Below are 27,865 nucleotides of genomic sequence, written 5' to 3' on the forward strand. Positions count from 1 at the left end.
GGGAGTGAAGTGAAGATTTACCAAATTGATTCCTGGGAATAGCAGAGCTGATGTATAAGGAGGAATGGAGTCTGTCAGGATTGTTTTTACTGGAGTTTAGAAGAACCAGGGACGGAGAGAAGGTCTCACACAATCTTATAAAATTCTAACAGCTTAGACGCAGGAAGAATGTTCCCAATGGTGGGAACATAGTTTAAGGATAAGAGGTAAATCTTTTATGACTGAGATGTGGAGAAATTTCTTCACCCAGTGGCGAGCCTGTGAAATTCACGACCATTAGAGAGTGGTTGTGCCAAAGAAGGAAGTAGATATAACTCCTGTGGCTAAAGGGATCTATGGTTTTGTGGGGGAGGGTGAGATTAAGGTATTTTCACTGAAAGCAAAATTTAGTGGTCCATATAAAACAGTTGGGAGGGTTAGTAAAATGACTTATCTAAGAAATACACAGGATAGTAAGAAAAGAGTCAGTTATGTCAGATAAACATGCTAAAATATGTCATCATTGGGAAGACGATAAGGAGAAGTGAGTGTATCAGATTAGAGTAAGGTAAAAGATGACAGAGATCATCAGAGTAGTGTAGAAGGAGAGGTAAACAATTCTCAAAGCCAAACTTCTACAACCTGACTGGCTATCATTGAAATATTGGGACAGTTATAGACTCCCAGAGTTGCACAGCGCAGGACCAGACCTTTCGGTCTAGTTTGGCCACGCTGACCAGATATCCTAAATTGATCTAGTCCCATTTGCCAGGATTTGGCCCATATGCCTCTAATCGCTTCCTAATTATATATCCATCCAGATGCCTTTTAAATGTTGTAATTGTATCTGCCTCCATCACCTCCTCTGGCAGCTCATTCCATACACGCACCACACTTTTGTGAAAAGGTTGCCTCTGGGGTTCCTTTTAAATCTTTCTCTTCCCCTCCCACTCTAAAACCTCTACTTTCAGAATCCCTACCCTGGGGAAAAGACCTTAGCTATTCAACCTATCTATCCCCTTCATGATTTTATAAACCTCTATAAGGTCACCCTTCAGCATCCTGAATAAGTCCTGGCCTATTCAGCCTTTCAATTTAGCTCAAATATTCTGACCTCAGCAAAATCCTTGTAAATCTTACAAGTGAGACAGTGACCTCATACGAATGGAAGAAGCAATGGGAGAACCTTGCAAAACTACTGAGAAATTATTGGGTAATCTATACAAAGACTGTTGGAAGTACTACATTTTTGAGGCACAATGTGGACTTGAGAGAGTCAGGGTCAATAAAACAATTCATTGTCAGTTGAGCCAATTAAAACAAAGGGTCAGATGGAAAAGGAAATTCAATACATGTTGGGGAACCACTTGATTGAACCATGTCAAAACAGTTGGAGTTCAATAGTAGCGTTGGTTCCAAACGTAGATGGATCACTGAGAATTTCTATAGATTAAAGAAAGTTAAATGCAGACACAAGGACAGATTCATACCCAATTCCACAGTTTGAAGATTGCTTTGAAAGGCTTGGCAGTGCCTCAATCCTTTCTAAGAATGAAAGGGGCACTTGCAAATGTCATAAACAACAAGGGCTAAAGAAATATCAGTTTTTGTTACATTAAATGAATTATACAAGTGTCAAGTGATGCCATTTCAGTTAAAGCATATCCCAGCTAGACCCGAGAGGCTTACTAATCAATGGGGAGGCAATGGCCTTGTGATATTATCACTGGAAAGTTAATTCAGAAACGCTGGAAATGTTCTGGGGATCTGGGTTTGAATTTTGCCATGGCAGATGGTAGAATTTGAATTCAATAGACATCTGACATGGGCAGCACAGTGGCTCAGTGGTTAGCACTGCTGCCTCACAGCACCAGGGTTCCCAGGTTCAATTCCAGCCTCGGGCGACTGTCTGTGTGGAGTTTGCACATTCTCCCTGTGTCTGCGTGGGTTTCCTCTGGGTGCTCCGGTTTCCTCCCACAGTCCAAAGATGTGCGGCTCAGGTGAATTGGCCATGCTAAATTGCCCGTAGTGTTAGGTGTGTTACTCAGAGGGAAATGGGTCTGGCTGGGTTACTCTTTGGAGGGTTGGTGTGGACTGGTTGAGCCGAAGGGCCTGTTTCCACACTGTAGGAAATCTAATCTAATCTATAATTAAGAGTCTAAATGATAACCATGAGTCCATTGTTGATTGTCACGAAAGATCCATCTGGCTCTTAATATCCTTTAGAAAATAATTTTGATTTATTACTGTCACTTGTATCGAGGTACAGTGAATAGTATTGGCTTATGTGCTTTACAGTCAGATCAAACAATAGGGTAACAGAACAGAGGAGAAAGTGAGGACTGCAGATGCTGGAGATCAGAGCTGAAAATGTGTTACTGGAAAAGCGCAGCAGGTCAGGCGGCATCCAAGGAGCAGGAGAATCGACGTTTCGGGCATGAGCCCTTCTTCAGGAAAGAGTGCAGGATATAGTGTTATAGCTGCTAAGAAGGTGCAGCAAGAGATCAACATTATCATTTAAGGGGTCCATTCAAAAGTCTGATAACAGTGGGGAAGAAATTGTACTTGAATCTGTTCATATGTGTATTCAACTTTTATATCTTCTGCCTGACAGAAGAGGATGGAAGAGATTATAACCAGAGGAGGAGGGGTCTTTGATTATGTTGGCTACTTTCCCAATGCAGTGGGAAGTATAGATGAAGTCAGTGGATGTGAGATTGGCTTGCATGACAGACTGGGCTATGTTCACAACTCTCTGGAGCTTCTTGCAATCTTGGGAACAGCAATTGCCATACTATGCATACTATGATGCATCCAGATAGGTTGCTTTCTATGGTGTATCTATAAACATTTGTAAGAGTCTTTCTGGACATGCCAGAATTCCTGAGCCTCCTGAAGACGTAGAGGCATTGTTGTGCTTTCTTGACCTTAGTGCTAACATGGGTGGACCAAGATGATTGTTGGTGACTGTTACTTCCAAGAACTAGATGTTGTCAACCATCTCCACCTCAGCATCATTGATGCAGACAGGGGCGTGCCCTCTACTCCACTTCCTGAAGTCAATTACAAGCTCCTTTGTTTTGCTAGTATTGAATCTGCTACTATTGCTAGTCTTCCTCTTGTCAAGAGGAAGAAGAAGGCTTATGTTAGGATGAAATGTGATGCTCAGTTAGGGCGCTTGAGAGTTACAAGTTAGCCAGGAAGGAGCAAAAGAAAGAACTAAGGAGAGCCAAAAGACTTCATGAGAAGTCATTGGCAGATAAGATAAAGGAAAACCCTAAGGCTTTCTATAAGTATGTTAGGAATAAAAGAACGACAAGAGTAAGATTAGGGCCAATCAAGGATATTAGTGGGAAGTTGTGTGTGGAGTCAGAGGAGATAGGGAAGTGCTAAATGAATACATTTTATCATTATTCACACTTGAAAAAGATAATACTGTTGAGGAGAATACTGGGATATAGGCTACTAGACTAGATGGGATTGAGGTTCACAAGGAGGAAGTGTTAGCAATTCTGGATAGTGTCAAAATAGATGTCTCCTGGGCCGATGGAATTTAACCTAGGATTCTCTGGGAAGCCAGGGAAGAGATTGCCGAACCTTTGACTTTGATCGTTGTGTCGTCATTGTCTACAGGAATAGTGTCAGAAGGCTGGAGGATAGCAAATGTTGCACCCTTGTTCAAGAAGGGGAGTAGAGACAACCCTGGTAATTATAGGCCAGTGAGCCTTACTTCAGTTGCGGGTAAAATGTTGTAAAAGGTGTTGGAATAGGATTTATAATCATCAAGAAAGGAATAAGTTGATTCGGGATAGTCAACACGGTTTTGTGAAGGGTAGGTCGTGCCTCACAAACCCTATTGAGTTCTTTGGGAAGGTGACTAAACAGGTGGATGAGGGTAAAGTGGTTGATGTGGTGTATATGGATTTCAGTAAGGCATTTGATAAGGTTCCCCACAATGGGCTATTGCACAAAAATACGGAGGGATGAGATTGAGGGTGATTTAGCGGTTTGGATCAGAAATTGGCTAGCTGAAAGAAGACACTGGTTGATGGTGGCTGATGGGAAATGTTCATCCTGGAATTCAGTTACTAGTGGTGCACTGCAAGGATCTGTTTGGGTCCACTGCTGTTAGTCATTTTTACAAATGACCTGGATGAGGGCAAAGAAAGATGTCACTAAGGTAAAGTTGTGGATAGTGATGAAGGATGTTGCAGGTTACAGAGAGACTTAGATAAGCTGCAGAACTGGGCGGAGAGGTGGCAAATGGAGTTTAATGTCGAAAAGTGTGAGGTAATTCACTTTGGAAGGAGTAACAGGAATGTGGAGCACTGGGTTAATGGTAGGATTCTTGGTATGTAGATGAGCAGAGAGATTTTGGTGTCCAGGTACATAGATCCCTGAAAGTTGCCACCCAGGTTGATAGAGTTATTAAGAAGGCAGTATGTTAACTTTTATTGGTAGAGGGATTGAGTTTCGGAACCATGAGGTCATGCTGCAGCTGTACAAAACTCTGGTGCGACCGCACTTGGAATATTAGATTACTTACAGTGTGGAAACAGGCCCTTCGGCCCAACAAGTCCACACCACCCCGCCGAAGTGTAACCCACCCATTCCCCTACGTTTACCCCTTTACCTAACACTACGGGGAATTTAGCATGGCCAATTCACCTGACCTGCACATCTTTGGACTGTGGGAGGAAACCGGAGCACCCGGAGGAAACCCACGCAGAGATGGGGAGAATGTGGAAACTCCACACAGTCAGTCGCCTGAGGCGGGAATTGAACTCAGGTCTCTGGCGCTGTGAGGCAGCAGTGCTAACCACTGTGCCACCGTGCCGCCCCTAAATTGTGCACAGTTTTGGTCACTGCATTATAGGAAGGATGTGGAAGCTTTGGAAAGGGTTCAGAAACATTTATTAGGATGTTGCCTGGAATGGAGAGAAGGTCTTATGAGGAAAAGCTGAGGGACTTGAGGCTGTTTTCGTTAGAGAGAAGAAGGTTGACAGGTGACTTAATTGAGGCATCTTAGATAATCAGAGGGTTAAGTAGATTGGACAATGAGAACCTTTTTCCTCGGATAGTGATGGCTCGCATGAGGGGATATAGCTTTAAATTGGGGTTTTGATACATTTAGAACAAATGTCAGAGGTAGTTGTTTTTACTCAGAGAGTTGTAGGGGCATGGAACGCTCTGCTTGCAACAGTAGTAGACTTGAGGAGAAAGTGAGGTCTGCAGATGCTGGAGATCAGAGCTGAAAATGGGTTGCTGGAAAAGCGCAGCAGGTCAGGCAGCATCCAGAGAACAGGAGAATCGACGTTTCGGGCATAAGCCCTTCTTCAGCCCTTCTTCTACAGTAGTAGACTTGCCAACTTTAAGGGCATTTAAATGGTCATTAGATAGGCATGTGGACAAGAATGGAATAGTGTAGGATAGATGGGCTTCAAATTGGTTTCACAGGTCGGCATACCATCGAGGGCTGAAGTTCCTGTACTGCACTGTAATTTTCTATGTTCTATGTTCTGTGATGGAGAGATTAAAAACTGAAAGAACTGCAAATGCTATAAATCAGAAACAAAAATAGAAGCTGCTGCTAAACCTCAGCAGGTCTAGCAGCACCTGTGCAGAGAAATCAAAGTTAACATTTCGGGTCCGGTGAGCATTCCTCAGAACTGATGGTAGCTCGGAAAATGTTGCTTTATACGCAGAAGATAGGGTAGGGGAGGAGGTAAGGAGTAAAGGATAATTAGGAATAGAGTCCAAAGAGAGAGATAAACAGTTAGACAGATAAAAGAGTCAATAACAATCTGGCTGGGAAGGTGAATAGCTGTTAATGGAGACCATTAGTGGCTTACAATAGGTAGTGTGTAATAGGAGACTATGTATAACAAGGCCTGATGTGTGTGGTAGGGAGCTAGGACATGGGGAATTCAGGCCCTAAAATTATTGAATTCAATATTGAGTTTGGAGGGCTGCAAGGTCCCTAAGAAGAAAATGAGGTTTTACTCTTCCAGCTTGTGCTGAGCTTCACTGGAGCACTGCAGCAAGTCTGCGAGAGAGAGATGTTGGCAGGGAACAGGGTGGTGTGTTACAGTGGCAGACAACTGGAAGCTCTGGATCTTTTTTGCAGGCAGGATGCAGATGTTCACCTAGTCACCTAGTTCACGCTTTGTTTCCCCAATGTAAAGGAAACCACATTGTGAGCCACGAATGTAGTAAACTAGATTGTGAGAAGGGCAGGTAAAGTGCTGCTTCACTTGGAAGGTCTGTTTGGGCCCTCGGATACTGAGGAGGCCAGCAATGTCCACATGTCATGGACGCATTAAAAAAATAGTCATGGTTGAATTTCGTAACTGCAGTGGGTACTTGAATGATGTAGGGGTACATAATAGCCTATGGGAAGAGATGTAGGACTAGCAGAAGGCCCGTTCAAGCAAATGCAGTTGGTTGGCTGAGTAAAGCATTTAATGAAATGTGAATTTGGAAAAGCAAGAGTAAATTACCTGGGACACAGTTTTGGACAAGGACAAGTGTTGCCAAGAGCGTAGTGCTGGAAAAGCACAGAAGGTCAGGCAGCATCCGAGGAGCAGGAGAATCGACGTTTCGGGCATAAGCCCTTCATCAGGAATGAGGCTTGTGGGTCGGGCCTGAGAGATAAATGGGAGGGGGAGGGGCTGGGGAGGGAAGGGGTAATGTAGCTGGGAAAGCGATCCAAGGCACTTTGGGACCTAGAAACAACAGCTTCTTCCTTTCCCCTCTCCCCATATTATCCCAGTCCCAAGTCTCCAACTTGGCACTGCCATCCGGACCCATCCATCACTCCCCCTCTGACCTATCACCTTGTCCCTCACCTTCAGCCACCTATCACTTTCCTACTGCTATTAGGGGGTCTTTAATGGAAGGAGTATCAGAAATAAGAGTGACGAACTTAGAAGATGGATCAGTACATGGGGCTATGATATTGTGGCCATAATAGAGAAGTGGGTTTTACAGGGGCAGGAATGATTGCTACAGTACCAGGGTTTAGATCATTTAAAAAGAACAGGGAGGGTGGAAAAAGAGGAGGGGGTGTAGCATTGCTAATCAGAGAGTCCATCACAGCTACAGAAACGAAGGTTGTTGAGGAAGGTTTGTCTACTGAGTCTGTATGGGTGGAAGATAGGAACAGCAAGGGATTAGCCACCTCAGTGGGGGTTTTCTACAGACCCCCTAAAAGCAGTAGAGAGATTGAAGGACTCACAGGCCAGCAGAGTTTGGAAAAATGCAGATGTAACAGGGTTGTTGTTGTTATGGGTGATTTCAACTTTCCCAATATCGACTGGAACCTCCTTAGTGCAGATAGCTTGGATGGACCCGTTTTTGTCAGGTGTGTTCAGGAAGGTTTCCTTACTCAGTATGTAGACAGGCTGACAAGGGGAGAGGCCATTTTGGATCTAGTGCTCGCCAATGAGCCAGGACATGTGCCAGATCAAGCGGTGGGAGAACACTTTGGTGACAGTGAACACAACCGTCTCCCATTAACATAGCCTTGGAGTGGGAAAGTGGCAGTTACCGAGGGAAGCTATTTAACTGGGGAAAAGGAAATGATGATGTTATCAGATAAGAGTTGGAAAGTACAGACTGGGAGCAATTGTTCCACAGAAAGGGCACAGCAGACATACAGAGACTGTTTAAGGAGCAGTTGTTGCGAGCTTATCATCAAAAGGAAGAAGGCAACTTACATAAGGTGGAGGAAGCAAGGATCTAACACAGCTTTAGAGGATTACAGGCTTGCTAGAAAGGAGCTCAGAAATGGACTGTGGGGAGCCAGGACGGGGCACGATAAAGGCTGGGCAAGAAGGATTAGGGACAACCCGAAGGCATTTTACTCATACCTGAGGAATAAGAGAATGATCAGGAAGATGGTAGGGCCGATCAGGGATAGAGTAGGGAACTTGTGCGTGGACACTGAGCAGATAAAGGAAGCCCTAAATTAGGTTTTGCTTCGGTTTTCACGAAGGAAAGGGACCTTGTTGTGAATGAGAACTTTGTGGAGTTGGGATACAGGCTTCAACAGATGAAGATTGATGGAGTTGATGTGCTGGAAATTTTGGCAAGCATTATGATTGATAAGCTCCCAGGGCCAGACCAGATTTATCGTAGGCTGCTCCAGGAAGCGAGAAAGGAGGTTGCTAAGCCGCTGGTAAACATCTTTGCTTCCTCACTCTCTACGGGAGGATTGGAAGGAAGCGAATGTTGTTCTTCGTTTCAAGAAGGGTAATAAGGAAATCCCTGGCAATTACAGACTAGTCAGTCTTACGTCTGTAGTCAGCAAAGTTTTAGAAAGAATTCTGAGGGATAGGATTTATGACTATTTGGAAAAGCACAGCGTGATTAAAGACAGTCAGCATGGCTTTGTGAGGGGCAGGTCATGCCTCACAAATCTTATTGAGTTCTTTGAGGAGGTGACAAGACAGGTCGACAAAGGTCGAGCAGTAGATGTGGTGTATCTGGACTTTAGCAAGGCATTTGATGAGGTTCCCCATGGTAGGCTCATTCATAAAGTCAGGAAGTATGGGATACAGGGAGATTTGGCTATCTGGAGTCAGAATTGGTTGGCTAACAGAAGGCAGAGAGTGGTTGTCGACAGAACTTATACTGCCTGGAGGTCAGTGTTGAGTGGGGTCCCACAGGGCTCTGTTCTTGGGCCTCTGTTCTTTTTAGTTTTTATAAATGACTTGGATGAGGAGGTTGAGAGGTGGGTTAGTAAATTTGCAGATGACACAAAGGTTGGAGGCGCCATTGATGGTATCGAGGACTATTGTAGGCTGCAGCACGACACACACAGGATGCAGAGCTGGGCTGAGAAATGGCAGATGGTGTTCAATCTGGATAAATGCGAAGTGATGTATTTTGGAAGGTCGTACGCGAATGCTGAAATATAGGATTAAAGATAGGATTCTTGGCAGTGTGGAGGTACAGAGGGTCTTGTTGTTCAAGTACATAGATCCCAAGTAGATAGGGTTGTTAATTAAGCATATGGTGTTTTGGCTTTCACTAGCAGGGGGGTCGAGTTTAAGAGCCACGAGGTTTTGCTACAGTTCTACAAGTCCCTGGTGAGACCACACCTGGAATATTGTGTCCAGTTCCGGTCGCCCTACTATGGGAAAGATACAGAGACTTTGGAGAGGGTGCAAAGAAGGTTTACCAGGATGCTGTCCGGACTGGAGGGTTTGCCTTATGAAGAGAGGTCGACTAAGTTTGGACTTTTCTCTCTGAAGAGAAGGGCGAAGAGAGGTGACCTGATCGAGATATATAAGATAATAAGAGGCATGGATAGAGTCAATAGCCAGAGAGTTTTCCCCAGGGCTGGACTGGCTGGCACGAGGGGTCATAGTTTTAAGATATTAGGAGAAAGGTATAAAGGGGGCGTCAGAGGAAGGTTCTTTACACAGACAGTTGTGAATGCATGGAATGCGTTGCCAGCGGGGATGGTGGAAGCAGTGTCATTAGGGACATTTAATCTACTACTGGATATGCATATGGTTAGCAGTGAATTGAGGAGTGCATAGGTTAAGTTATTTATTTTACATTAGGATTAATCATTGGCACAACATCGTGGGCCAAAGGACCTGGTCTGTGCTGTAGTTTTCTATGTTCTATGTTCTATGATTTAAATCACGGATCTTGTATAAGTGAAACCATCCACAGTGTGCCTCTTGCAAACCCTGTAAGCATCTGGAGAAGAATGAGAAGTAGTGTTCTGACCAGCATAAGAATCTTCTCGAAAAAACCCTGTGAACAATGACCACTGAACGTCTTTCCAAGCATAACCTCCATCTGTACATATGTTTATTTTTCCATGTCTGTGTGTGTTTGTGTGTGCACGCACAAAGGGGAGTTTGTAAAGTGGTTTACTTTGTTGAGTTAAACATTAGCGATTCATAACAATTTGCCTATAGTGAGAGTCTAATTATTTTTAATTAAAAAACAATTTTTTCAAGGACAGAAGCCTGGATCTGTGTTTGTAAATTGGAGAATTTCTGCATATTTCTCAAAATCCATAACTTTTGTGATGAGTCTGGAAATAGTGAAGCTTGATTTCTACACTGCTACCCAGTGAATCGTGACCGCACGAGGGTTTTGTTGAATCTCTGGTCACTAGCTGAGACCCTGTCACCTCTACAATATTTTATACTTTAATTGTGACAATTTATAAAACAATGTTACCTCATTGAATCTAAGCATTTCGTCCAAAGATAAAGAATGATCCTCTGGTAAATTGATTATAACCTTTTTGGCTATTTCATCCAATACTGCATCAATATGCACATCTCGCAAATCAGTAATCTGAAAGGAATAACCAATATCATATTTTTGTTATTTAGCAAAAATAACCACATACACACACACACACACACACACACACTTCTCAATTAATATATTGAAAACAAAATTTGAAATTCGCTGATATAACAAAAATAGGGGATTTGCAAACACAGATTTTGACTCAGAGGGAACATAAATAAATATGCAGAAGCAGGTGTAACTTTATGTGCAGAAATGTTAAGTTATACATGTGAAAGGACAAACAAGGAATGACAGTATGATGGCCTGCGTACTCAACTCCTTACAACAATTCCTTATACACTCATTACTGTGTGGCCAAATTTAGCTCTAACGCCATTTACAAACTTGGTGATGATACCACTGTAGTGGATTGAATCTCAAACAATAGTGAGATAGAGTACAGGAAAGAGACAGACTGCTTAGTGGCATGGTTTAATGACAACAATCTCTCCTTCAATGTAAGGAAAATGAAGCAGCTGGTCATTGATTTCAGGAAGCGGAATAGAAGGCATGCCCCTGTCTGCATGAATGGTGCTGAGATGAAAGTGGTCGAGAGCGTCAAGTAAATAGGAATAAATATCACCAATGATCTATTCTGGTCCACCCAAGTTGCGCTACAGTCAAGAAAGCACACCAACACTTCTACCTCTTTGAAGGCTAAGGAAATTCGGCACGTCCACATGAACCCTTACCAATTTTTATAGATACACCATAGAAAGCATCCTGGCTGAAGCATCACAACTTGGTATGGCAACTGCTCTGCCCAAGACTGCAAGAAATTACTGAGAGTTGTGAACGCAGCCAGTCCATCATGAAAACTAGATTTCCTTCCATTGACTCCGTCAATACTTGCTGATGCCTTGGGTAAGCAGCTAACACAATCAAAGGCCCCTCCCATCCCAGTTATACTCTCTTCTACCCTCTTCCATGGGGCAGAAGATACAAAAGTTTAAAAACACGGACCAAGAGATGCAAGAATAGCTTCTGCCCCGTTGTTATCAGACTTTATGAATGGACTTCTCATATGTTAGAATCTTTTCTGCACCTGTAACACTAGATTTCACATTCCAATCTATTACCCTGATGTACTTATGTAAGGTATGATTTGTCTGGTTAGCACGCAAAACAGAAGTTTTCACTGTATTTCAGTTCATGTGACAATAATAAATTAAATTAAATCAAATCAAAACAAAATATAAGGTATGTGCAACTTTTACAATTTGTGACAAAATGATTGCATTTATCACTGAATGCAGTGAGAAATGAAAATTTACTTGATTCATTGTCAGCAACAAGAATATGACATGGCCCACTGACAAGCGAATGTGTGAAGAATTGTCACAAGCATTATTCTTAATGAAAGTCCTGTCTTTGAAAGTTATCTCAAGCTGAATATATGACTACTGCTTTCAGTCTTCTATTCAAAAGCAGGTGTGTTTTGTTATAATGTTAAATACTGGTCAAAATTGTCATAATTTTTTGAAACAAATTTTTAGATAGTTAAAAAAATGCTCAATAACTGCCCTGGGAAATATCTTGGTCTTAACTTTCTACAGGAACTGCAAGTTTGGGGTAGATCTTGGAACATGAAATACTTAAACCTAATCATTCAATTCCTATTGCCATGAAATTAATTCTGGTGTCATTTTCACAAAAAGCAGGACAAATCCAATCTAGTCAAGGAATTAGAAGGGCTAAAATGGTAATAAAATGTCTTTGAAAAACAGGATTACAGAAAATCACAAGGCCTTTTATATATTTATAAGAAGCAAGACGGTAGTCAGGGAAATTGTAGGTCCAATCAAGGACAAAGAAGGAAATTTAAGCATGGAGCCGGAGGAAGTGGTTAAGGTTTTTAATGAAAACTTGGCATTAATATTCACAAAGGAGAAGGACAGGTTGGATGTGAGTCTAGAGAGGGTATGTTTATACTCCACGGCATATTGATGTAGAAAAGGAGAAGGTGTTGAGTGCTTTGAACAGCATTGAAGTAAACAAGTCCCCAGGATGTGCTAATATCTATCCTGGTTTGCTGAGGCACACAAGGGAGAAAATTGCTGGGGCCTTGTATTAAACTTTTGTTACACTTTTTAGTTATGGGCAAGGCTCCAGAGGATTAAGAAGGTCAGCAGCATAATCCAGGAAATTACAGGCTGATGAGCTTTACATCAGTGATAGGGAAATTATTGGAGAACATTCTGAGGGACATTATATTCACATTTACAACAGTAGCATGGCTTTGTGTGGAAGGTGTCATGTCCCACAAACTTAATTGAGGTTTCTGAGCAATTGACAACAATAATTGATTAGGGCAGAGAAAAGGATGCTGCCTACATGGACTTCAGCAATGCCTTTGACAAGGTACTTCATGGCAGGTTGATACAGAAGGTAAAGTTACATGGAAGGCACGGTGGACTGATAAGATGGATGCAGAACTGGCTTGGCCATAGAAGATAGAGTAGCAGTAGAGAAGGGTGTTTTTATGATTGAAGATCTGTGACCAGTGGTGTTCCACAGGTATCAGTGCTAGGACTCCTGTTTTTTTTGCAATATATGTAAATGACTTGGAACAAAATGCAGGTGGTCTGATTAGTAAGTTTGTAGCTTTTTTTTAGTAATTCAGGATGTGGGTGTCACTGGCTAGACCAGTATTTATTGACCATCTCTAATTGCCCAGAGGGCAATTAAGTGTCATCCACATTACTGTGGATCTAGCATCACATGAAGGCCACACTGGGTAATGACGGCAGTTTCCTGCTGTAAAGGACATTAGTGAACCAAATGGATTTTTCCAACAATAAATCATCATTAGACTCTTAATTCCTGTTTTTTATTGAATTCAAATTCCACCACCTGCTGTGGCAGGATTCAAACCGAGGTCCTCAGAACATTATCTGGGTTTCTGGATTAATAACCTAGTGATAATAACACAAAGCCATCCCCTCCCCAAGTTTACAGATGACACAAAGATTGGAGGAACTGCGGAGTTTAGGAGGATTGCCAAAATGACACAACAGGATATGGACAGACTAAAGAGTTGGGCAGGGAAATGGCAATTAGAATTTTATCTGAACAAATGGGAGGTGATGCACATTGGAAGTTCTAACTCAGGTTTGAACATGAACACCAGAGGCTGAGGGGTGACCTGATAGAGGTTTATAAAATCATGAGAGGCATAGACAGATGGATAGTCGAAGTATTTTTCCCAGTGAAGTGACCAGCTCTTTAAATGTGCAAACAGATGGTTTAGATTATTATGTAAAATTACCTCAAAACATATAAAGGAGATGGTTCTCAGGTGATTAAGAAGGGAGAGAGGCAGAAAACAGGAAATTATAGGTTGGTTGGCCTGGTGTTAAATTTGGTAAGATTTTTGAGTCTATTCGTAAGGATGAGATTATGGAGTAGAGTCATAGTCACAGAGTTTACAGCATGGAAACAGCCCCATTGGCTCATCTTGTCTATGCCACCCAGTTTTCACAATTTATCCAATCCCATTTGCCTGTGTTTGGTCCACATCCTTCTGTACTATTTCCATCAATGTACCTATCCCAGACACTCATCAGCCTCTGTGTGAAAAACTTGCCCCTCTGGATCTTTTTGTATCTTCCTTCTCTCACCTTAAATCTACGCCCTCTAGTTTTAGACTCCTGTACCATAGGGAAAAGCTGTTGACATCTACCTTATCTATGCCTCTCATTATTTTTGTTCAACGTGTGCAGGAGGGTTTCCTGACACAGGAGGGGGGCGAGGCTACATTGGATTTGGTACTAGGTAATGAACCCAGCCAGGTGTTAGATTTGGAGGTAGGTGAGCAATTTGGTGATAGTGACTACAATTCGGTTATGTTTACTTTAGTGAAGGAAGGGATAGGTGTTACCGCAGGGCAAGAGTTATAGTTGGGGAAAGGCAATTATGATGCAATTAGGCAAGATTTAGGATGCATAGGATGGGAAGGGGAACTGCAGGGGATGAGCACAATTGAAATGTGGAGCTTATTCAAGGGACAACAATCGTGTGTCCTTGATAAGTATGTAACTATCAGGCAGGAAGCAGGTGGTCGAGCGAGGGAACCATGCTTTACTAAAGAAGTTGAACCTCTTGTCAAGAGGAAGAAGAAGGCTTGTGTAAGGAAGAGATGTAAAGGCTCAGGTAGGGTGCTTGAACGTTATAAGTTAGTCAAGAAAGACTTTAAGAGAGAACTAAGGAGAGCCAGGAGGGAGTATGAAAAGTTGTTGGCAGGTAGGAACAAGGAAAACGCAAAAGCTTTCAACAGGTGTGTCAGGAATAAAAGAATGACTAGGGTAAGATTAGGGCCAATGAAGGACAGTGATGAAACATTATGCGTGGAGTCCGAGGAGATAGGAGAATTACTAAATGAATATTTTTCGTGAGCATTCACACTAGAAAAAGACAATGTTGTTGAGGAGAATACTGAGATACAGGCTACTTGACTAAACGGGATTGAGGTTCATAAGGAGGAGGTGTTAGCAATTCTGGAAAATGTAAAAATAGATAAGTCCCCTGGGCCGGATGGGATTTATCCTAGGATTCTCTGGGACGCCAGGCAGGAGATTGTAGAGCCTTTGGCTTTGATCTTGATGTAGTCATTGTCTGGAGGAATAGTGCCAGAAGACTGGAGGTTAGCAAATGTTGTTACCTTGTTCAAGAAGGGGAGTAGAGACAACCCTGGTAATTATAGGCCAGCGAGCCTTACTTCAGTTGTGGGTAAAGTGTTGGAAAAGCTTATAAGAGATAGGATTTATAATCATCTAAAAAGGAATAAGTTGATTAGGGATAGTGAACACAGTTTTGTGAAAGGTAGGTCATGCCTCACAAAGCTTATTGAATTTTTTGAGAAGATGACCAAACAGGTGGATGAGCGTAAAGTGGTTGATGTGGTGTATATGGATTTCAGTAAGGCATTTGATAGGCTATTGCACAAAATACAGAGGCACGGGATAGAAAGTGATTTAACAGTTTTGATCAGAAATTGGCTAGCTGAAAGGAGACACTGGGAGATGGTTGTTGATGGGAAATGTTCACCCTGGAGTTCAGTTACTAGTGGTGCACCGCAAGGATCTATTTTAGGGCCACTGCTGTTTGTCATTTTATAAATGACCTGGATGAGGGTGTAGAATGATAGGTTAGTAAATTAGTGGATGACACTAAATCAGTGGAGTTGTGGACAGTGCGGAAGGATGTTGCAGGTTACAGAGGGACATAGATAAGCTGCAGAACTGGGCAAAGAGGTGGCAAATGGAGTTTAATGTGGAAAAGTGTGAGGTGATTCACTTTGGAAGGAGCAACAGGAATAAAGAGTACTGGGCTAATGATAAGATTCTTTGTAGCATTGATGGGCAGAAATATCTCAGTGTCGATGTACATAGATCCTTGAAAGTTGCCACCCCCCCCCCCCCCCCCCAGGTTGATAGGGTTGTTAAGAAGGCATACAGTGTGTTAGCTTTTACTGGTAGAGGGATTGAGTTTCAGAGCCATGAGATCATGTTGCAGCTGTACATAGCCCTGGTGAGGCTGCACTTGGAGGATTGCATACAGTTCTGGTCACCGCATTTTAGGAAGGATGTGGAAGTTTTGGAAAGGATTCAGAGGGCATTTACTGGGATGTTGCCTGGTGTGGAAGGAAGGTCTTGTGAGGAAAGGCTAAGGGACTTGAGGCTGTTTTCATTAGAGAGAAGAAGTTTGACAGGTGACTTATTTGAGAGATATAAGATAATTAGAGAGTTAGTTAGGGTGGACAGTGAGAGCCTTTTTCCACAGATGGTGATGGCTAGCATGAAGGGACATAGCTTTAAATTGAGGGGTAATAGATATAGAACAGATATTAGAGGTGGTTTCTTTACTCAGTGAGTAGTAGCGGCATGGAACGCCCTGCCTGCAACAGTAGTAGACTCGCCAACTTTAAGGGCATTTAAATGGTCATTTGATAAACATACGGATGAAAATGGAATAGCGTAGGTTAGATGGGCTTCAGTTTGGTTTCACAGGTTGACACAACATTGAGGGCCAAAGTGCCTGTATGTGCTGTAATGTTCTATGTTCTATAAAGTCACCCTTTGGTCTCCTATACTCCAGGGAAAAAAGTTCCAACCCATCCAGCTTATTCTTCTAACTCAAACCTTCTCGGCCAATATTAGTCACATTCCAATCTTCAGGAACTTAACCCGTGGCTGTTGATGGCAAAAATACCTCTGCTCCAGCCCCACAATTTTCTCCTTAACCTCCCAGAATGTCCTGGAATACACTTCACCAGGTCCCGAGGATTTAATGCATTTTAAGACTTAATGCATTTTAAGACTGTAATGTGGACTATTTTCAAGGCATCACTATATATTTCCCCAAGTTCCCTAGCATCCATATCTTACTCTACAATAAATGCTGGCGAGAAATATTATTTAGGATCTCGCCCATCTCTTGTAGACAATCTTTAAGAGGCCTTTTTCCCTCCCTAGTTACTCTTTTGCCCTTCTCCTTTACTTTATCTGCCAAAGCCATCTCAAATTCCCCTTTAGCCATTTTGATTTCTCTCTTAATTATACTCTGACACTCTCTACACTCCTCAAGGAATTCAATTGATCCTAGCTGCCTCTACAGGTCATATCCCTCCTTCTTTTTCTTGACCAGGGCCTCAAAGATTCTAGTCATCTGGGGTTCCCTATTCCTGCCATCGTTATTCTTTTCTTTAACAGGAACATGCTGGTCCTGAAACCTCATTAACTCACTTTTGAAAGCCTCACACTTACTAGACTTCCCTTTGCCTGCAAACAGCCTCCCCAAATCAAATTTTGAAAGTTCCTGTCTAAGACCATCAAAATTGACCTTCTCTCAATTTAGAGCTTTTAACTTGTGGACCAGATCTATTCTTTTCCATAGCTAATTTAAAACTAATGGAATTATGGTCACTGGTCCCAAAGTGCTTCTCCTTACTTCTTTCATTTGCCCTGCCTTGTTTTCGAAAAAGAGGTCAAGATTTGCCCCTTCTCTAGTAGGGCTATCAACATAACTGCATGAGAAATTCTTCCTGAACCACATTTAATAAATTTCTCTCCATCCAAGCCCTTAACACTATGGCAGTCTCAGTTAATGTTAGGAAATTTAAAATCCCCTACTATGACAACCCTATTATGCTTGCAGCTATCCGCGATCTCCTTACATATTTGCTCCTCAATCTCTGACTTTTTTTGGGGGGGGAGTATAGTGGAATGCTATCAAAATGATCTTCCCCGTTCCATTTCTCAGTTATACCCATATAGAATCAGTGAATGAACCTTCAGTACTGTTATGACTTTTTTCCTAATCGTTAAAGCAACTCCCCCTCCTCTCTTGCTTTCCCTTCCTCAAGCATCCATATCCGAGAACATTGAGCTGCCAGTTCTGTCCCCCCTCGGCTGTGTTTCTGTAATAGCTGTAACATTCTGGTCCCATATACCCATCCACGCCTTATCTGTCAGAACTCTTGCACTGAAATAAATGCAGTTTAACCCAGACCTCCCTTGCTTCCTGTCATGCTCTTGCCTGCCCTGAATAATACTACGATTATCAAGATTGCCTTTACTTTTTAATCTTGCTCTTATGAACTTTGGAACTGTCTTTAACTTTCTCCTTTGGTTCTCTACTGTTTTGGATCCAAACCCCCTGCCAGACTCATACTTGGAATTGAATGGTAAAAGAGGGCTGAATCAGCATGCATTCATCAAGGGGAGGTCATGCCAAATTGGTTAGAATTCTTTCAGGAGGAAAAAGCAGATTAAACAAAGGAGAGGCAGTGGACATGATCTATTTAGATTTCCAGAGCTTATGCACTTTATCAGAAGAACTGAGATATAGTTTATTTTCTAAATGGGGAAAGACTTCAGAAATCTGAAGCACAAACTGTCTGAGGAGTCTTAGTTCAGGATTCTCTTAAGGTTAACATGTCAGTTCAGTTGGCAGTTAGGAAAGAAAATGCCTTCATTTTAAGAGGGAGAAAGTATAAGGGCAGGGCTATATTCTCAGGTTGTATAAGGTTCTGGTCAGAACTCATTTAGAATATTGTGAGCAATTTTGCTCCTCATATCTCAGGAAGAATGTGCTAGCCTTGGAGGGGATCCAGAGAAAGTTCACAAGAATGATCCTGGAAATGAAGGGTTTGTCATATGAGGTGCAGAAATTTGCTAACGGTGCTCAGACAGCGCTTTCCAACTCCATGACCATTTCCATCTAAAAGAACAATGGCAGCAAATACATGGGAACATGACCATCTGCAAGTTTCTGTTGAAGCCAGTCACCATCTGTCTTGGAAAATTATCTTTGTTCCTTCACTGTCATTGGGTCAAAAGCCTGGACTTACCTCCCTAATGACATTGTGGGTCTACCTACAGCACATAGAACACTGTGGTTCAATAAGACGGTTCACTCCCATCTTGTCAAGGGCAACTAGGACGGGCAACAAATGCTGGTTAAGCACTAACACACACACCACACAAGAGAATAAAAAAAAAGTTGAGAAAAAAATGTGGTATGAACCTGTGCTAGTCTTCTCCTGTCACTGGTTTATTGAAAATGCTTTGGCAAGGCGTAGATATTTAACAGCACACGGGAACATCCCGCTTGCCTGCTGTGCCTGAAGACACAGTTCACCTGCCCAAAAAGGATATGAACTTTTGCATACAATAGACATTATGAATGCTTATTTGCAGGTCTGTTGAACAGAGCTACGCATGAATAACTGACTGTGACACGAATAAAACTGATTTAAAGTTAATGTGGTCCCAGAGATAGAGTAATTGGGAAGATTTGATCAGTTTAGAACAAATATCAGTCACAGCTACTGACTCATTTTTATCTTTCACTGGATCTTTGGACCCTGGAATTCTCTCCTGCAGAGATTCTAAGCCATTGAATGTATTCAATGCCAAGATTAGAATATTTTTAAGAATCATATGAGCATTAGGTGAAAGGCAGGAAAGTTCCATTCAAGTCATAATTTGACAAACTATGTATTAAGAACAATGTATATTTATTTAACTTTAAGTGTATCAGTTTTGGGTTAAGATGGGCAAGACAGGATGTAATTTAGTTTTAGACATAAAGAGTCCGGAGGTTTATTTATTTATACTCAGTTTAATGATATTTTAAACCCTTGAAATGAAAAGCATTGTGCATTAAAAATGTGAAAGGAAAAAAAATCAAGCTGTTGCCTCGTGACTACAGATTTGAAAATTCCAAAATATTTGATAAGTATATCAAGGGGAAGGCGATATGCAGAGAAAGAATAAAGTAGGAAAGTGAGAACTGCAGATGCCAGAGATCAGAGTCAAAAATTGTGCTGCTGGAAAGCACAGCAGGTCAGGCAGCAACCAAGCAGCAGGAGAATTGATGCTTCGGGTATAAACCCTTCTTCAGGAATGTGGCAGTGTTGAAAGCGGGCTGAGAGAAAAATAGGAGGGTGGAGGTGGGGGTGAGGAGAAGGTGGCTGGGAAGCTGATAGGCAGATGCAGGTGGAAGTGATAATGATAGGTTGGAGGTGAGAGTGGAGCGGATAGGTGGGAAGGAAAATGGATAGATTGGACAGTTCAAGAGGGTGGTGTTGAGTTGGAGAGTTGTGGTGTGGTGGTGGGAGGGGAGATAAGGAAACTATTGAAGTCAATGTTGATGCCATGTGGTTGAGAGGTCCCAAGGCTGAAGATGTGGCGTTCTTCCTCCAGTCATCGGGTAGCTTGGATTTGGTATTAGAACATAGAACATAGAAAAGTACAGCACAGAACAGGCCCTTTGGCCCATGATGTTGTGCCGTGGTTTAATCCTAATGTAAAATATAATAACTTAACCTACATGTTGTAGAAGGTCCAGGACTTGCATGATCTTGGCAGACTGGGAGGGGGAATTCAAAGAGTAGAGCCCATAACAGACCAAGGGGGAAATCTGTGCAGGAATTGGAGGACATTGATAGGGTTTTAAATGAGAACTTCATGTCTGTCTTCACTTTGTAGAAGGAGGATGCAGGTACAGAATTCAGGAAGAGAGATGTGAGGCTCTTAAGTAGTTTGACAGAGGGAGTGAGGAAGTATTGGCAGTTTTGGCAGTCTAAAAAGTGAATAAATCCCCAAGTTTGGATAAGTTGTTTTTTAGGCTGCTGTTTGAGATAAGAGAGAAAATTATAGAGACTGTGCCCAATTTTTAATTCCCCTCTGGCCATAGGGGAAATATCAGAGGACTGGAGGACAGGTAACATGGTTCCACCTTTCAAGATAGGTGGGAAAGAGAATAGACTGAACAACAGACATTTCCAGACATTTCGTCACCCTACTAGGTAACATCTTCTGTGGGTCTTAGGCAAAGCAGTGTACATGATTCCTAGTTTCTATTTATATGTTTGGGTTTCTGTGGGTTGGTGATGTCTTTCCTGTGGTGATGTCATTTCCTGTTCTTTTTCTCAGGGGGTGGTAGATGGGGTCTAATTCGATGTGTTTGTTGATAGAGTTCCGGTTGGAATGCCATGCTTCTGGGAATTCTCGGTTTGGCTTGTCCTAAGGTGGATGTGTTGTCCCAGTCGAAGTGGTGTCCTTCCTTATTTGTATGTAAGGATACTAGTGAGAGAGGGGATGGAAATGTGTTGCTGGAAAAGTGCAGCAGGTCAGGCAGCATCTAGGGAACAGGAGAATCGACGTTTCAGGCATTAGCCCTTCTTCAGGAATGGTGAGAGAGGGTCCTACTAGTGAGAGAGGGTCATGTAGCCATATAAACCATAAGTTTGTAGATGAACACAAAGATTGACTGGGCGGTTGACAGCGAGGAAGAAAGTCTTTGGTTACAAAACAATATTAAAGGCTTGATCAGATAGACAGATCAGTGGCAGATGGAATTTCACCCTGATACATGTGAAATGGTGCATGTTAAAAGAAATAACAAGATAAGGGAACACTTAATACATGGCAGGCCCTGCTGCTGGAGTTATGGAGTCATAGCATGGAGACAGGCTCTTTGACCCAAACTGGTCCATGCCAACCAAAATGTCCATCCATACTCACCCCATTTCTCTGTACTTGATCCATATCCTTCTCATCCTTTCCTAGTCATGTATTTGTCCAAATGCCATTTAAATGTTGTTAATGTACCTGCCTCAACCACTTCCACTGGCAGTTCATTCCATATGCGTATCGCCCTCTGTGTAAAAATGGTGCCCCTCAGACTCCCTTTTACTCTTTCCCCTACAACCTGAAGCTGATGCCCTCTAGTCCTCGATTCCCCAACCCTGGGAAAAAGACTAAGTGCATCCACCTTATCCATGCCTCTCAGGATCTTATACAACTCTATAAGGTTCCCCCTCAGTCTCCTATGCTCTAAAGAATAAAATCCTAGCTTGTCCAACCTCTCCCTATAATTCAGAGCATTGAGACCTGGCAACATCCTTGTAAATTTCTTCTGCACCCTTTCCTGTTTAATAACATCCTTCTTATCTCAAGGTGACCAAAACTGAACACAATACTCCAACTGTGGCCTCACCAATGTCCTGTACGACTGCAACATAACTTCCCAACTTCTACACTCAATGTCCTGACTGACAAAGGCCAGTGTGCCAAAAGCCTTCTTCGCTGCCCTGTCTACCTGTGATTCCACTTTAGAGAACTGCGAACCTTAACTCCAAGATCCCTCTGTTCTACTACACAACTTAAGGCCCTACCATTCACTATGAAACTACTGCTTTGATTTGACTTCCCAAAATGCAAGACCTCACACTTATCTATATTAAACTCCATTTGCCTTTTCTCGGCGCACTTCCTCAGATGGTCAAGGTCCTGCTGCTATTTCTGATAATATTCTTCACTGTCCGTAATACCGCCTATTTTAGTGTCATCAGCAAACTTACTAATCATTGTCTTGTACATTCTCACCCAAATAATTGATATCAATAACAAACAGTAATGGGCCCAGCACCAACCCCTGAGTCACAGGTCTCCAGTCCACTAAGTATCCTTCATTATTAACCTCTGCTTCCTACTATCATGCCAATTTTTTATCCAATTTGCCAGCTCCCTTTTGATTCCATACAATCTAACCTTCCAGAGTAGCCTACCATGTGGTGTAAATATCTGATGAAGGCTGTTCATGCAAAACAGTAACCCTTGATTCTCTTGTCAGATTGCTGGATCTACTGTATATTTCACTTAATTGTAAAAAATTACAGCACTGAGGGAAGCCATTTAGCCTGTCATGCCTGATTGTGCTGCTCTAATTATTTTGAGGTTCTTTGAAGTTTCACCAATATATTCATGCTACATGCAAAAACTGCTGTTTGTGCGTACTCAGCCACCCAAGTCATTAGAGCAAATCCGACCTGCAAACTAAACAGAGACACAGAGTTGAAATGAACCCTCCTGTCCAACTTGTGCATGCCAATTAGGTTTCCCAAACCAAACTGCACCCGTTGATAGTAGTTGATCTTGCAGCTGCTCCTGGGTTTGCATGTTTAGTTAAAGATTTTAGTTTTTGTACAGTTTTTACAGTCATTATATTTTACTAAAAAAGATTTTTATTCATTTTGTTTCATTGACATTAAAAAAATCAAATAAAAAATCATGAACTATGGTGGCACAGTAGATAGTAAAGAAGGTTTTCTAAGATTACAAAGGAATCTTGATCAAATGGGTCAATGGGTTGAAAGATGGCAGATGGAGTTAAGTCCGGATAAATGTGAGGTTTTTTGGCACAAGAAATAAGAGAAGGTTTTATAAAATTAATGACAGGTTGTAGAACAGAGGGACCAAGGAGTGCAGGCATATAATTCTTTGAAGTTTGGTCACATATAGACAAGGTGGTTAAGAAGACATTTCGCACGGTTGCCTTCATTGCTCAGTCCTTTGAGTATAGCAACTGGGAAGTCAAGTTGAGGTTGTGTAGGATATTGGTGAGGCCTCTTCTGGAATACTGTGTCCAGTTCAGGTTGCCCAGTTAAAGGTAGAATATTATCAAGCTCTACAGGGTTTAGAAAAAAAATCAGGATGTTGCCATGTATGGAAGGTTTGAGTTATAAGAAAAGGCTGGATAAGTTGGAACTGTTTCCACTGACTCATAGGAGGTTGAGAGACGACCTGATAGATGGCTATAAGTTTATAAAATAATGAAAGGTATAGATAAAGTTAATGGTAGTTGTCTTTTCCCTAGGATGGGGGATTTCAAGACTGAGGGCACATTTTTAAGGTGACTTCAGAGAGATTTTAAAAAAGACATGATCATTTTTTACACAAAGGTAGTTCACACGTGGAATGAAGTTTCTGAGGAAGTGGTGCATGTGGGTATAATTACAACATTTAAGACATTTGGATAGGTATATGAATAGGAGGGATATGGGCCAGGAGCTGGAAGGTGGGATTAGTTAGTTTGAGACTTTTTGGCATCGACTGGTGGGACCAAAGGGTCTGGTTCCGTGCTGTATGACTCTATGATTCAATTTGCCTACATTTGGCCTATATTCCTCTAAATCTTTCCTATTCATGTACAAATCTCTTTGAAATGTTGTAATGTACCTGCATCCACCACTTCCTCTGACAATTCACTCCACATATGAACCAGCCTGTGTGAAAATGTTGTCCATTGGGGTAAAACTATGGCCTCTAGTTTTGATATCCCCCTCCCCCCAGGGAAAAGACCATTGCTATTCACCTTAGCTATGCCACTCATCATTTTATAAACCTCGATATGGTCATCCTTCAACCTCCTATGCTCCAGTAGAAGAAGTCCCATGTTATCCATCGTTTCCTTATAAATCAAACCCTCTAGTCCCACTAACATCCTTGCAAATCTGCACCCTTGCCAACTTAATAAAATCCTTCTTATTGAAGGGTGACCAAACTGTCCAGAGTACATCAAAAGTGGCCTCACCAAAGTCCTGTTCAGCTGCAAATGATGTCCTCACGCCAATATCAATCCTCTGACCAATGAAACAAACATTTCTGAACCTCCAATTGGTAGGCATTAATTCAACAGAGGTGGTAGTATAATGGTAATAATCTAATGTCCTTGATAATTTAAATTTCATCATGGAAGTTAAATTTGAATTCAGTAAAATCTAGTATAAAAAGCAAGACTAATGACAGCCATATTATCAGTGTTAATTGCCAAACATCTTGCCACTTTTGCTTCACTAATATCCTTTAAGAAAGTAAATCTACTATTTATCTGATCTGGTCCACATGTGACTCCAGACCCACAGCAATGAACTCTAAAATGGTTGAGCAGGCTACCCAGTTATATCAATTTGTTACAAAAGTGAAACAAAGGAAAGAAATTGAATTAGCCACTGGTATCAGCTGAGGTACCGAGAAAGACATAGCTACCATCCTTGCAAAGACTTACTTGTTTAAATGTAGAAATTGGGATCACTTTAAAATTGATTTAATTTAACTGCTTTACAGTAGTAATTAGTTTTCCAAATTTCTAGCATATGTAAACAAAACAAAAAGTCACAAGAATTACTGAGATTGTGATACCTCATTGAACTAGCACCAATGACTTTTCTGGTGCCATATGTAATCTGTTATTAATTTACTGTTTGGGAAAATTAAAATTTGTTATTCTTAGAAAGAATGATAAACTGTCCCTCATATGAAGGCAGGCAAGGAGACAACATTCATCTTGGGTAGCTACTTGTGATCACTGGCAAATAAATTATGTTAACAGGATTTGTGGGAAGTGAGTGAGAGAGTGAGTGAGTGAGTGAGTGAGTGTGTGTGTGTGTGTGTGTGTGTGTGTGTGTGTGTGTGTGTGTGTGTGTGTGTGTGTGTGTGTGTGTGTGTGTGTGTGTGTGTGTGTGTGTGTGTGTGTGTGTGTGTGTGTGTGAGAGAGAGAGAGAGAGAGAGAGACAGAGAGGATCCTGGGGGAATGAACCACCATCGCCTTGGGAGAAGACCAGGAATTCCTCTACATCAACTTGAGTGGGAAACAAACCAAAGACTCAAATGATCAAGCACATTCACTCCACCACTTCAAATCAAAGGAGTCCACCACCTCTGCCTCTGCATTCTACAGAACAGCTTCAGGATTAGTAAATTGTCCTCAACTGTAATGGCTTGTGTATTTCTTTTCTTTATCCAATAATTTAAAATATCATACTTAATTTTCTGCTTCTTAGCAAATTATCTGAAATTACTTACAGATGGTTGATTGCATTTTTGGTTAACTGTGATCACAAACCTCCAAATTCAAACAAACATCTGAAGGGCTCGTGCTAATATTGGGAAACCTATCCCACAGGATAATCATAGTTATACTCTTGGAATCATACCTTAAAGATGATGTAAAAGGCAAAGCCATCGCCACTTCCAGACATTTCCCGTCTCAACAGCAAGTAAGACCCATCAGAGGCAGTAGCACAATGGTACAAGGTAGGGAAAAAGTTGCTGAGGGAGTCCTTGACATTGACTCCAGATTCCATAAGATCTTATAGCATCAGGTCAAACATGGGCAAGTGGAATTCCTGCTGATTACTACCTATGACCTACTCTCAGCTGAAAAAATAGTATTCTTCCACATTGAATATCACTTGGAGGGTGACAGTGGCACATAATGTGTTCTGGATTGGGGACTTAAATGCCCATCACTGAGAACTGGTTGAGTCTTGAAGGCTGATAGACTGAGTCTGTGGAAGGTGGTGAGGTACTCAATCAGAAGGAAAGATTTGTTTTGCCTTTCTCTCACCAATCAACCTGTCACAGATGCATACATCCATGATGGCAGGAGTGACCACTGCAGAGTCCCATCAGCCGCAGCAGAATTGTATTCAACCACAATCTGTAACCTGCTGGCCTGGTTTACCTGTTTTATTACCACTAACAACAAAGTCAGGAATAAGTTGACATAAGGTTAGAGTCCAACAGGTTTATCTGAAATCACAAGCTTTTGAAGTGCTGTCCCTTCGTCAGGTGAAGCGAGAGAGAAGCACACAGGCACAGAATTTATAGGTGAAAGTGAGTACTGCAGATGCTGGAGATTAGAGTCAAGAGTGGCTTTTGCCCAGAACGTCAATTTTCCTGCTCCTCAGATGCTGCCTGTCCTTCTGTGCTTTTCCAGCACCACGCTCGAGACACAGAATGTATAGGCAGAGAGATCAAAAGATCATACAAAAGGTGTGAGTGACAACAGACTGAATAGTAGGTCTCTGCAGGTGATCAACGGAGTTAGACGGTTTCAGTAAAGTGTCAACAGCTGAATAACAAGTGAAGGAATGACCTATAATCTGATTAGATGAGGCAGAGAGATAATTACAAAAAATTAAAAATAAGGTGGTGCTGGAGAAAAATGAAATGGCTGGAATAATAAGATAGCTATAAGAGTCGCATGCAGAGGGTGTAACCAAAATAATAAGTGAACCAAAACTGTACAAACTAATTAAGGTAGAGAAATCATAACAATCTATCAAGGTGATGGCGTCAAAACAGGAAGGAAGACTTTAGTTAAGGAAGACTTTACTAATGCAGAACAGTATGGTGGGGTCACATATAGCACAACATGAACGCAAGATCACGGCTAAGGCTGTCTTCATGGGTATAGAACTTGGCTATCAGTTTTTGCTTGGTGATTTTGCATGGCTGTGTATCTCAAAAACTGACCTGGAGATGCTTACCTAAAGATTGGAGGCTGAACGTCCTTTACCGCTGAAGTGTTCCCTGTAGCACACAAGCATAGAATTTATAGGCAGAGAGGTCAATGGATAGAGAGATCAAAAGATCATAGAAATGGTGTGAGTGGAGTGTCAACAGGCCAAATAATAGGTCTCTGCATATTATCAAGAATGTCAGACAGTGTGAGTAAAGTGTCAACTGCTGAATAACAACAAAGGGATGACCTATAATCTGATTAAATGAGGCAGAGAGATAAGCTATGTGCTTCTCTCTCACTTCATCTGATGAAGGGTCAATGCTCCGAAAACTTGTGATTCAAATAAACCTGTTGTACTATAACCTGGTGTCATCTGACCTCTGACCTTGTCCACCCTAATCCAACGCTGGCACCCTGGTGTCATGGCTACCATGAAACTGGGAGATCAACGCTGGGCCAAAGAAGGCTGCAGGAGGGCTTCAGGGACAGACCAATCATGTCTAAAAATGAAGTGTCGAACTGATGAAGCTACAACATGCAACTATGTGAATGGCAAACACTTTAGGCGGCATATAAGAAATTGGGCTGAGTGATTTCTTGACCAACAAATCAGATCTGAGGCCTGCAGACTTGCCACAACCAAGCTTGAATGACGGTGGGCAATTAAACAGCTAACAGGAGATGGAGACTCCACAGAAATCCCCACTTCATTGCAAAAGATAAGACTTAAACGTTTGGCATCCATATTTAGTTAGAAGGATGAACCATCTTGGCCTCCTGCTAAGGTCTCCAGCATCATCGATAACTGTTTTCAACCATATGACTCACTCCATATGATATGAACAGCAGCAGAAGAAATGGGATGCTGCAAGGGTAAAAGGCCTTGCTAAAATGCTGGCAATAATATTGAAGATTTTTACTCCAGAAGTATTCAAATGCAAGCCAAGTTGTTCCAGTATGGTTT

The 27,865-nt window shown here is 41.9% G+C and overlaps 1 protein-coding gene across 1 annotated transcript in view; it reads right to left on the minus strand.

Annotated features, from left to right (window-relative positions):
• LOC122540179 (dynein axonemal heavy chain 8-like) overlaps window positions 1-27,865 on the minus strand; it is a 1,258,818-nt gene that overhangs the window by 848,040 nt on the left and 382,913 nt on the right. Inside the window, exon 20 of the mRNA XM_087976819.1 lies at window positions 10,186-10,305. Coding sequence (XP_087832945.1) covers window positions 10,186-10,305 — 120 coding nt within the window. The remainder of the gene's footprint in view (window positions 1-10,185; window positions 10,306-27,865) is intronic.

Source organism: Chiloscyllium plagiosum, unplaced genomic scaffold (genome assembly GCF_037043375.1).
Source record: "Chiloscyllium plagiosum isolate Xiang-an unplaced genomic scaffold, Cpla_swu_hap1 HiC_scaffold_3, whole genome shotgun sequence".
NCBI lineage: Eukaryota > Metazoa > Chordata > Chondrichthyes > Orectolobiformes > Hemiscylliidae > Chiloscyllium > Chiloscyllium plagiosum.